Genomic DNA, 12,377 nt, shown 5'->3' on the forward strand with positions numbered 1-12,377 from the left:
CTTGCTGTATGAACAGCATGTGCTATATCTGGTCTGGTAATGGATAGATAGGAAAGTGCCCCGACAAGCTGTCTGTAAGGAGTAGGGTCTGCAAGAAGTTCTCCATCATCAATCTTCATTTTAACATTAACAACTTCTGGAGTGTCAACTTTCTTATCATCAGTAATACCAGACCTGAAAACAATATCAAAAGCAAATTTAGTCTGAGATAATAAATATCCTCTAGGAGAATAAGCAACTTCAATGCCTAAAAAATATCTCAACAAGCCCAAATCAGTCATTTCAAAATGAGATTTAAGAAGTGTTTTGATTATTTCAACTCCCTGTTTATCGCTTCCGGTGATGATCATATCATCCACATAGAGAAGAAGCACAATGATCCCTGCATCAGAATTCTTAATAAACAAAGCAGTGTCAGTTAAACAGAATTGAAAACCAATATCAATCATAACACGACTAAACCTATCATACCAAGCTTTTGGTGCTTGTTTAAGTCCATAAAGAGCTTTTTCTAAGCGAAGGACTTTACCCTTAGGAATACTTAGACCAGGAGGGGGTTCCATATATACTTCTTCAACTAGCTTTCCATTTAAAAAAGCATTTTTGACATCCATTTGAAAAATAGACCATTTTTTGATAGAAGCTAAGGCAATTAAGGTTCGGACAGTAGTCATACGAGCCACCGGAGCAAAGGTTTCTTCATAATCAATCCCATATTCTTGGGCATAACCTTTGGCTACTAAACGGGCTTTATATCTTTCAAGAGTACCATCACTCTTGGTTTTAATTTTATAAACCCATCGACATCCTATAGTTTTCTTCCCTGGAGGAAGATCTTGAATATTCCATGTAGAAGCCTTTTTAAGTGCATCTAATTCAACTTTCATGGCTTCTATCCATTTGATATCATTTTTTGCTTGAAAATATGTGGATGGTTCTTCATATGAGTGAATTAATGCAATAACTGCCCTATATGTGGGTGAGAAAGACTCGTATGATACAAACTTTTCTGGAGGCCTCGAGATTCGGGATGATTGTCTAGTTGGAATGTTAGAATATTTCTCAAGTGCACATGGAGTATTAGACTCTTGTCGCCTGGAATATTGAATACTAGTATCTCTATGAACTTCTTCATTTTCAACATTAAGATCAATAATTCTTGGATCATCATCAAAGTTACAATCAAGGTCATATTCATCAGATGTTGATGTTAGATCTAGCAAAAAGCAGTACTCAGTGACGTCTTTTAATTTTCTAAAATCAAAGAAGCTCTCCTTTTCAAGAAAGGAAACATTTCTAGACACATATAGTTTATTATTTTTGAAGTCAAAACATCTATAACCTTTCTGGTTTTCAGCATATCCTAAAAAGGCACAGGGAATCGCACGAGGGGAAAGTTTATCATTTTTGTCAGTAAATATGAAACATTTGCACCCAAATATTCTTAATCTAGAGTAGTCTGGAGAAATGTTCATAAGTTTTTCAATGGGAGTGATATTTTGTAACGAAGAAGATGGCATCCTATTAATGAGATAGGTGGCAGTTAAGGCAGCTTCTGCCCAAAAGTCTTTAGGGACTTGATTTGCTATTAATAAAGTTCTAGTGGTTTCTATAATATGGCGATGTTTTCGTTCTGCCAGTCCATTTTGTTGAGGTTTATAAGGACAAGATCTTTGATGTGTGATGCCATGCAATTTAAGATAATTTTGAAAATCTGTGGATAAAAACTCTCCCCCTGAATCTGTGCGAAAAATAGTAATATCATTTTGAAATTTGTTTTTAACCATATTATGAAAAGTTTGAAAGTATGAAAATACTTCAGACTTATGTTTGAGAAAGTACATCCACGTATGTCGGGAGAAATCATCGACAAAAATAACATAGTAAACAAATCCTCCTTTAGAAATTACTGGTGCAGGACCCCAAACATCCGAGTGTATTAATTCAAGTGGTCTTGAAGAGAAAAAGGTTCTGTTCTGAAATGGTAATCTTTTCATTTTGCCGAGAATACAATCTTTACAATCAAATGATTCAGAGTTACAAAATTTCCCTAGATTTGGAAAATGTTGGATTTTGGCTATATGTGGGTGACCAAGTCTCTTATGCCACAGTTCCAACTCTATTTTTTGAATATTATAACAAAAAGCTTTCTTCGGCATTTCCAAAAAATCCATGTAATAGAGTCCTCCTTCTCTATGGCCTTCCCCAATCAGCTTGCCTGACTGGCGATCCTGTACCCAACAACCATGAGAAGAAAAAGAAATATTACACCCATAATCAGAAATTTGAGATACAGATAAAAGATTTAAATTTAATTTGGGAACATGTCTAATTTCTGGAATAAAAAAATTTTTTGTTTTATAAATTTTTTCAAAATTTCCTATTCCTTCTATTTCAAGAGAAGTCCCATCAGCAGTAAAGACCTTTGACACACTTGTTTTATTTTTAATACATTTGGATAGACTTTGATTATTTGGGGTCATATGAAAAGATGCACCAGAGTCAAGAAGCCAAGAAATTTTACCTAAATCAGAAAAAGATGAGGCTGCTGCGCCGGTTGAAGCTTCAGATGAGGAAGAGGCACCTTTGATGAGAGGCTGAAGGATCTCCATTAGTTGGGCCAGGGAAACTGGTGCATCCTGATCTTTAGGCTCCGATCCAACAATTGCAGCTCTTTTTTCTCTCAGCTCCTTAAGTTTGGGACATTGTGGCCTGTAGTGTCCCGGTTCATGACAGTGATGACAAATAACTTTCTTCTTATCATAGTCACCATTTTGTCGGTTAAAGTGAGGAGGCCTATATGATCGAACATGATTCCCTGGTCTAGACACGGCTAAAACGGAATCATCTTCAATTTTTAAAGAACCTTTCCGGAGACGATTTTCTTCCATTGTTAACTCTTCAATAGTTTCAACAATAGAAGGAATTTTTCCCCGGTGAAGTAGGGCCGATTTAGTGGTTTCAAATTCCGGCCTTAATCCAGTGATAAACTGGTAAAAATGTTCAACATCGAGTTGTTTCTGACGAAGCTCGATGTCTTCGGCACAATGCCACTTTGGTTCTAAAAGGGAAAGTTCTTCCCAAAGTTCGGACAACCCATTGTAATATTCACGAATAGTTTTGTCTCCTTGTGTCATCATTCGAACTTTTTCTTGGAGGTTGCACACGTGTGCAATATCTTTAAGGGAATACATATTCTTAAGGTATTCCCATGCCTTATCGGCATGATCAAATTTGGCAAGACTTGAGCATTTTTTAATGTCAACTCTATTGATAAGCCATGACATTATCTTCGCATGAGATATTCTCCATTCTTTCCATTTCTTCTCGTATGAGGCAATAGCCTTGATTTTCTCTTCTTCCGATAGAGGGACGTCTTTATCTCCCTCCTTTTTAGTAAGAGATAGCTTAGGTTCCGAATCGGAACCATCCACAATCCCCCATAAGCCTTTTCCCCATATATGGTGCTTCATGATTGAAGCCCATGTTACATAGTTCGTATCGCTTAGTTTCATAGGCATGATGGTGACTTTATCATTGTCATCCATCGATTACAAGGAGAGAAAGAATAGGGATAGAAGAGAAACAAGAAGGAAAATGAGAAAGAAAGAAAAAAAACAATACAACAAGATGTGAAATCTTCTCCAATGAAGTGATAAAACACTTCTCTTCAAGTGGCGAACACTTTTGCAAACGGGCACGGAAACCGAGGCAGCTTTTCCTCAAGATTTAGTACTTCCACGGCTTTGATACCATGAAATGAAATGGGGATCTTCGAAACACGAGCTTTGATTAACAAGAGCAAGTGTCAAGAATGACACTAAAGCATAACCCTTAAAAAGGGTATAACTGGAAACAAAATAAAAATAAAAATGTATTCTTTATTGATATGAAAAACCAATTGCTTAAGAAGCATTGGAGTAAAATACAAGAGGGGTTGCACCCCTTTATATACACAGCTGAAAGAGGACTCAATAGAGCTGTTGGGCACAGTCCAACAGCTCTATTTAGAGCTGTTGGAATGTGTCAGTCCAACAGCTCTATTGCTAGTCAAGTCTGGACAGGACTTGACTAGCAACAGTCATTCTAGTTCAAACTGAACTAGATGACATAAAGACAAAAAATAAAAATAAAGGAAAAAAAATACAGAAAAGAAAGAAATTAAAAATGTATTTATATATATATATAATATAATATTATTATATATACATATATGTACAGTTTTACATTTTAACAATTTTCAGACCCTAATCCCAGATATGACTCGTATTTGATGACTTTAGTATGATATCTAGTATATTTCATGTTGTTTTAAGTTATCCATGATTATTTAAGCATGAGATTATGAATATATATACTATGTTTGTGTTGTGACATGCTCTACATATACTTACAAAAAAAATATTTTGATCAATTCACTCTTGATATCACTAAAGTGACCTGAGTGGTGTTGATTGAGGGTTCTTTTGACCATGTTGGGAGTGATATTTGGTATTACGATTGTGTATAATTTTATGAAACAATGATTTTACCCAAAGGCAGGTCATTGTATTCCAAATTCACACAGAGTGTAATGGTAGGTGTATACACCAGCCCATAAAGCATGTTCGTACCCAAAGATATAGTGTCAACTTGTCTCTGATTATATGATCTACTAGTTTCACTAATTGCAGCCAATTCCTTGATAATTGAGGAGGCGAAGCAACTTTGAGTATTATTGTTTTCACCAAAGTATAATGATAATGACTATTATGCTTGCCTTAGAAAAGATGAATAATAAAGGGTCTCATATTTACCTTTTCAATATGAATATCGTATTAGGCGATTAACCCACTCACATTAAGAATAGCACAGGCAATCAAAAAGTTATCTATGAGAAGTGCGAGCGCTTATAAGGTTGTCTATGACAAGTAGGAGCGCTCAAATAGTCTTAGCATGTTGCTTTTGCAATAGCGAGTGGCTAAGAATATTAGAGGCGTCATCTCTCACTGCAGAACAATAAAGGAATTTTTGAAAGTCATTGAAGTGAAAATTATTGATTTAAATGAGACTTCATCTCATGTCATATGAATTAGAAACTTTATATCGGGTCTTGGTATAGTTAACTCTATTGAGAAGCCATTAAATATCTTTTGTGATAATGAAGTTGTTGTGTCTTTCTGTAATAGCAAGTGCTCCACCCTATGTAGTCACATGGAGATAAAATACTTTGTTATTAACGAAATGACTGAGAATCATTTAGTGTATATTGATACAATCAGTATGAAGAAAATGATTGAGATCTTACTCAAGGGTTAGCATTAGGATTATATTTCCAAAATGAGGATGGGTTTATTTGATTTCTTTTAATGTATGACAATACATTATGGTTATATATGATCATATTTATGAAACCAAATAAATTCTCTTTGATTTTGTATATTGTTGGTTCTATGTAATGTGTCTTTTATTTTGAAGAGAGAATAGCATAATAACAATATTAATTGGACCAATAGAATGTGTTAGAGTCTAACTTGTTCATAAAGGTATTCTTAATGTGCTAAACAATTAAAATGAATAATATTGTAGTATATGAAAATATGACATCTCATATAAAGATGTTCATCTCCATGACTCATATGATTCATTCTTGTGATATAGGATAGCATGTTAACTCACATGAAAATTGAATCAAGATAACATTAATTAACATCGATGAAGTGTTGTTCTATGTCAATGGGTCAAGTGAGAGAATGTTTGGCTTTGGATCGGATTGGATCTAACCTGGATGTAACTCATATTGACATGGGCACATCAAGTGACATACATGGGAGAGGCTCTTGGGTTTTGAGGGTTACAGGACAGTTGTGAGGTCTCATAACTATCCATGTATACCCATTATGGACCTCTCATTATAGACTTTCCTCAAGATCACCATATAAATAGGAGACCCATAGTAGTGTGATGAAGACTACCTACGTGTTATTGGTCTCTCACCATTTATGGGGTTCAAGGGTCTTGCTAACCTCTCGACATTCTAGCCTGAGCTCATTGAGGGCATCGATTGGCTGAGGAGAATGCTAACCACCCACCTCCACCGAAGCCTCGATCAGATAGTCCATGACCACTTCCGGTAAGTGGCGCTTCTCAATCTATTTCAGCCAACATCATAACCTTATATATATATAGCTTCTACCAACTCTTCGTTGGATCTCAAATGAAGGTTCTTAATCCTTTTCTCTCGAACAATATAGAGCCTTCTTGATAGATCAATGAGGGCTCCCAGCATATGTTCTTTCTCGAGGCTGGGTGACACTTATTGATTGGAAGGCCTGGGAGGACAACGACTAGAAAGTGAAAAAGGGCAAGTGGAAGTGATGAAGTCAAAAAAGAATTATATACATTGTTCATTGATTTTTTGTAACTGTTTTTTTTTTGCCTTTTCCCTTTCAACCGTCTTTTGTAATGCAACATATTTTCAACAACATATTCATACCATTACTATTATTCATTTTTTTGGTTTCATGTATTGCTAAATATACCTCGGTCCACGCCCATGAGGGCTTCACTCACAAGGTAGGGTTGATTTGCAAATGTCACCAACTTGAAGGGGCATCACGAATTCAAAACTCACGGATGTGCATCATTTGCCATGAGATGAAGCTGGGTGTATTCTCTGGTGGGCAGAGGGAGACTTAGGGTTTTTACACCAAATGTCTCATGACTGAGGTACTTTCCCCAGTTATCGAAAAAAAGAAAAAACCTTCTATCCACTTTTAATAGTCTTTTTTTTAAAAAAAATGACTATTTGGATCATGGGTGGATCCAGTAAGAGCCAAGGTGGCACATGCCCACCCTATCAGGGAAATGTCCAAAAGAAGGGTTTGGGTCAAGGTGGGCATTGCCAACCCTGATACTTACTGCATATCAAAAAATACTCTCATTATATAACAAATGTGTAAATGAATGGTTACATGAGTTGGTTGGAAGGTACTTTGTTATCTTATGCATTAAGCTCAAATGCTTTTACTGTTAACTTTTGGAAATATGTTGAGAATCCGACTAGATCATGTTCAAAAACCGAATCTAAATCTGCATGCTAAAACCGTATTCGACCTGATTTCTCAATTGGGTTTAATTTTTTTTTACCAAACCCAATTAAACAGGTTCGTGTTAATCGGATACCCGACTAGAACCCATACCATTTACATCCCTGACGTCTGTGCCTAACCTAGTTTAGATTCTTGGCTCTGCCCCTGATTTGGATACTTTAATTTTGGAGTATGAAATGGATAGAATATCAAGTATTGCACCCCAACATAATGATCATCCTACTACAAAGGGGAGATATAGGTTAAGCCAAAACCACTTTCAAATAAAATTTAGGGAAATCGAGATTCTCAGAGCATGTTTGATGGCTCGTCCCGTGCATCGCATGGGACCAAAAAGACGTTTTGGACGTCTTTTTTAACAAACATTGGACGCGACGGACGGCGTTCCGCACGTCCGCCACGTTCAATATACATTGTAATTATCGATCCACCTCCCCCCCTGTTACAAAATGAACAGGAACGGAGGGAACAAAAAAAAAATTGTGCATCGACGGGCGCGCCAAAAATGAACAGGAACATTACTCTCTCTCCTCCAAAGTGCTGAAACTCGAAGACGGGAGCCCTATTCACCCTCTGTGAGCGATCGTTCTTCTCCTCCGGACATTGGTTTCTGATCTCATTCATCTCTTTCTTACCGAGGTACTTTCTCTCTCTCTCTCTCGTGATTTCTTCTTTGATTTTTTTCCCTTTGTAATTTTTAGTCTTCATTTGACAATAATGTGGGTTCCGATTCTTGGTGATCCCCTCGTTAAAATCTCTCTCTCATGATTGGTTGTTTTCTCGAAATCCTAGTAGGTGCTTTTCTTGAAACCCTAGTAGGTTCAGTTGTAGGTAGCGTGAATCACTCTGAGATAATGTGGTTTGCTTCTGCTAAAATAGAGTTGAAGAAGCAATGGAACACACAAACACTAGTGCCCATGATCGCATCTACAAGTTCTGCACTTTCTAGGCTCGATGTGACCAACTTTCCCAGGTTTCAGTCAATATGCATCTAGTACAACCTGGTAAGCTGACTGTTGTGTTTGAACCTGGAGAGGGGTCGGTGTGGTATGGTGGTCACAGGCACATCATACACAATGAGTTCAATTCATCATTCCAACCAATTGCGCTTGTATACTGGTTGTTCAAGAAAGCTGCATCCCAAGCATTCGAGGAAATGACTCCATTAAGATGCAACATGAATACTCTTGATTACATGTGAACTGACTTGATCAAATGCAAGTTGCAAGATCAAATAGTGTTGAGTGTTGTTGCACCTTGGTTGGATCACAACTTCCTAGCAACTACATACCAAGTATTCAAGACAATGCTTCATGGAGGCTGTAAGACGCATATATTGTATAAAAGGTCTGGATCTAAGGCAAGATTAATCAATGCATTTTCTTTATCAGCATGGTGTCACTACGAGATTTAGAATGTATAGATGGCCCTATGTAGTGGTATTTGATATGGGAGACAGAGATTATCTACAATAATTCCAATTTGGGAGTAGTTGAATTCTTATACAAGTGGATTCTTCTAAATTCAAACTTCATAGAGTTCACAACTGACATGTTTGATGGGTTGTTTCACCAACTTAGATGCTCACTGAATACAACAATGAATCTCGTAGAACCCAAACTAGGAGAACACTGATGTGGTTAGCCTTATTTGCATACTGTCTGATTGTGTATCACTTGAAGCTGAGATCATCTGGTTTTAGGAGATGTCCAAAAGCTAGCCTTCTACTCATAATATGAACGTTTCAGGATTAAAATGAATGCATATTTTCAAGGAACAAAAGAAAACTAATTTCGAAAATTCGTAGTGAGCATATCCCTCCAGTAAGTGTTGGCTAACGCAGTACTTTTGGTTGAACTGTTTCCAATATAGATTTTTATCTTTCCACAAGTTTCTCAATTGGTGGTTTCTCAACCTTGGCGGAGTTCTTGTTCTTGCTTTTTGTCAATTGTACTTAACGACCATCTGCTGTTACGAGGAAACTATAGAAGACCCAATGCATTCTGAAGTTGGTGTTTGATTTACTCTCTTTTTATCCATAAATTGGTTTGGAACACATGCTTGTTTTATGTTTGTTTTGACTACTTACTGTGATATGTTTTGCCTGCTTTTCCTTTTTTTTTCCTTCCTTTTAACAGAGTGCTACCAACACCTTGTGTACCCATATCCACTATGAAATTGGATGTGCTTTGTGTAGCAGATTGTCTGGGGTAAAGCCCAGCCTTAATTTAGTTGGGTGTATGCTTTGCACTTGGTTTCTTGTTATGACGTTTGATTGTGTTCCAGGGTTGAACCTATGCATTAGCAAATGAGGGGCTCTCTAATTTTTGTGCGGAGAATATCGAAGCTGCATACTGCTTGTGCAACATGGACTCTAGTGGACAACTTTGTGAGTCAAATTTAATAGTCTCTGCCTCTTAAGTTAGTTTTTATTTTTGCTGCATATATTTCTTACTCTGTGTATGACTGTTCAGATGACGGGAGTTATTTGTATCATGTGCTTCACAGTACTTCTGGACATATTTAACAATGATTTGCATAGTGAGCCAAATAACAGATTGTCATTTGAACAGGTAAACATTCTCATGGCTAAATAATGCTACATGATTCTGCTTTTTCTCAACTATTGTAACAGTCAAATGGTTATGATTTGGTTAAGTGATCATATGAATTGTCTGTTTCCTTGTTACTATCTGTCATTCAATATGTTTACCTTGGTTGTGGTCTATAGTTGGTTTAATGTACCAGACAGTTTCTAATGACTATCTTCACAATGTGCATGATAGAAAGCTAGTGATTAATGCCTAATTCATTTTAGATGTTGAAAAGTCTCAAGTTTTGCTTATAGCATGCACCATCATGATATGGTGGCATCTTTCCACTGTGAATATGCCACTTTGTGCATTCTTTTTGGCATTGATATAAGACATGTGATGGTCTTCTTAATAATTAGGATCATTGCAATTTGTGATTCAAACAAGAATACTACCATACTCTTGATTGCTGAAATTTCCATGGTAAGTTTTTTCAAGTTCAGTTCATATTGTATGTTAACTTTTCAGGGCTCTTATATCCTCCCATCGGATTTTAAAGAAGTGGCTACTGCAGTATTGAAGGTGCTAAATAACCTGGCTCTTATGGATACAACGCTTCTACAAACTATGCTTGTAAGGTTTCCTTTTAATTTGATAAAGGACTCGTTATTTGTCCAGTCCCATTTTATTATTATGCTGTTAATACATAAAGCTGAAGAATTTGACCAAAAAATTATGTACATCACTTACAGGCTATACCTGATTTGCAAATAGAGTTTTTTCCACCTAATGAGCTTCCTTCTTTCTCATTGTTTGTCACTGATCAGGTAATCATTTTCCTTTGATTTCAGTTTTTTTTAAAAGCCTTTTACTGGCGCTAAATTAGCGCCATTAAATCCATTTTAACATCAAAGCAGATTTTTACAGGCGCTTGGTTTGCATCAGTGAAAAGTTTGATTGCGCCAGTGAAAACCTTTTCACTGGCGACCGAAAATTGCACCAGTAAAACCTTTACCAGCAAACCTTTTACTGGTGCAGCGATTGCACCAGTAAATATTTTTACTGGCATAAAAGTTGTACCAGTAATAATCGAATTTCTTGTAGTGATGTTTCATTTTAGCACTGTGCCCATTTAGCTTGGATGTATTACCCTATACTTATATGTGTGTGTATGTGTGTGATTAAAGCTGGATTGAATATGTATGCACAGATAACTCCAGTTCTGTGTCTTGGAGCTGGAGCATGTTCTGCAACTTATCTCATGGACATGTTTCACGGAAGGCTAACTGTCCTCTTCAGTTTGTTGATATTGTACTTCAGTTTCATGTTTAGTGTTGCAAATTTTATAATGTTAGTCCTCTTTTTCCTAAAGAAACATTAAACTTCACTATGGTTTTTTGAAATTGAACTATGTCTGAAGATTTTTAACATTGTATTATACACGCATACATGCATATCTATTTAGTTTGGTGAACAGAAGATCAAGCTCTCTGTTGCTAGAGCAGTTCTTTTAAACCCATGAATCCTGCTACTAGGTGAAATTACTGGAGGTCTTGATTTTGAGGCAGAAAGGGCAATTCAAGAAGCTCTAGATATTCTCATGTTGGGCCGATCAACCATCATCATAGCTCTTATAAGAATTGCTTATTATATTGATGTAATGGAAGAGGGGCAACTTGTTGAAATGGGTACGACATGATGAATTACTGGCTGCAGATGGCTTATATGCAGAACTTCTAAAATGTGAAGAAGCTTTGAAACTTCCAAAGAGGTGAGTTGCAAGTTAGTATTAGATTTTTGGTTATACACTGCCGATCCCAAGCCCGGATAAAGGAGGAGGGTTGCGGTAGGCCAGTGACAGCCAGCATAAAAACTTAGTCATACACTACGAATATGAACCAATATGAGAATGTCGTTGGGGCATTCTCTCCTGAGAGACGCGTTGTACTCTATAGGCCTGAAGGCAGTGATAAATGAGCAAGGGTTGTTAGGTCGTTGCCCAGAAGTGACGCGTCACACCGGCGCCCGGGTGTGGTGTCAAATAGGCAAGGGTTCCTTCACTTTGTTGGACGGGTGGGGGTAAAGAAGTTAGTACAAGACCATAAAATTAGGTTAGCCACTTGGAACATAGGGTCTTTAACTGGTAAGTTGGTAGAGTTAGTAGATGTTATGTGTAGGAGAAAGATTGATATTTTATGTCTACAAGAGACCAAATGGGTAGGTGAGAAAACAAAAGTGATAGAACCTTGGGGATATAAGATTTGGTATACAGGAATAAATAGGAATAGGAATGGAGTAGGGATTGTTATGAGTCATGAGTTTATGGATAATGTAGTTGAGGTCCGTAGGAAGGGTGATAGGATTTTACTTATTAAATTAATATTAGGTACGAATATTATTAATATTATTAGTGTTTATGCACCTCAAGTAGGTTTAGATGATTCCATTAAGCGTCAATTTTGGGAAGATTTAGATGGAGTAGTACAAGGGATATCTTATGGAGAAAAGCTTTTAATCGGTGGTGACCTTAATGGACATGTAAGCATTAGTAGGGATGGATTTGAGAGTATCCATGGAGGCTATGGTATAGGAGAAAGAAACGAAAGTGGAGAAAAGATTTTAGATTTTGGTTTGTCCTATGATATGATCTTAGCAAACGCTTGGTTTAGGAAGAGGGAGTCTCACCTAGTAACATTTAAAAGTGGGGTTAATAAGAGTCAGATAGATTTTTTTCTACTTAGAAAGAGAGATA

The 12,377-nt window shown here is 36.8% G+C and overlaps 1 protein-coding gene across 1 annotated transcript; it reads left to right on the forward strand.

Moving 5' to 3' along the window:
• Positions 1–7,563: 7,563 nt before the first annotated feature.
• Positions 7,564–11,324, forward strand: LOC149839713 (uncharacterized). Its single transcript, XM_090004918.1, has 7 exons — positions 7,564–7,730; positions 9,378–9,480; positions 9,566–9,664; positions 10,154–10,258; positions 10,378–10,452; positions 10,836–10,923; positions 11,161–11,324. The coding sequence occupies exons 2-7, from the start codon at positions 9,400–9,402 to the stop codon at positions 11,322–11,324; spliced, it is 612 nt and encodes a 203-aa protein (XP_089861044.1). The 5' UTR covers positions 7,564–7,730; positions 9,378–9,399.
• Positions 11,325–12,377: the final 1,053 nt, after the last annotated feature.

The sequence above is a fragment of the Nuphar pumila genome, chromosome 4, assembly GCF_984573655.1.
Source record: "Nuphar pumila chromosome 4, dmNupPumi1.hap1.1, whole genome shotgun sequence".
Taxonomy (NCBI): Eukaryota; Viridiplantae; Streptophyta; class Magnoliopsida; order Nymphaeales; family Nymphaeaceae; genus Nuphar; species Nuphar pumila.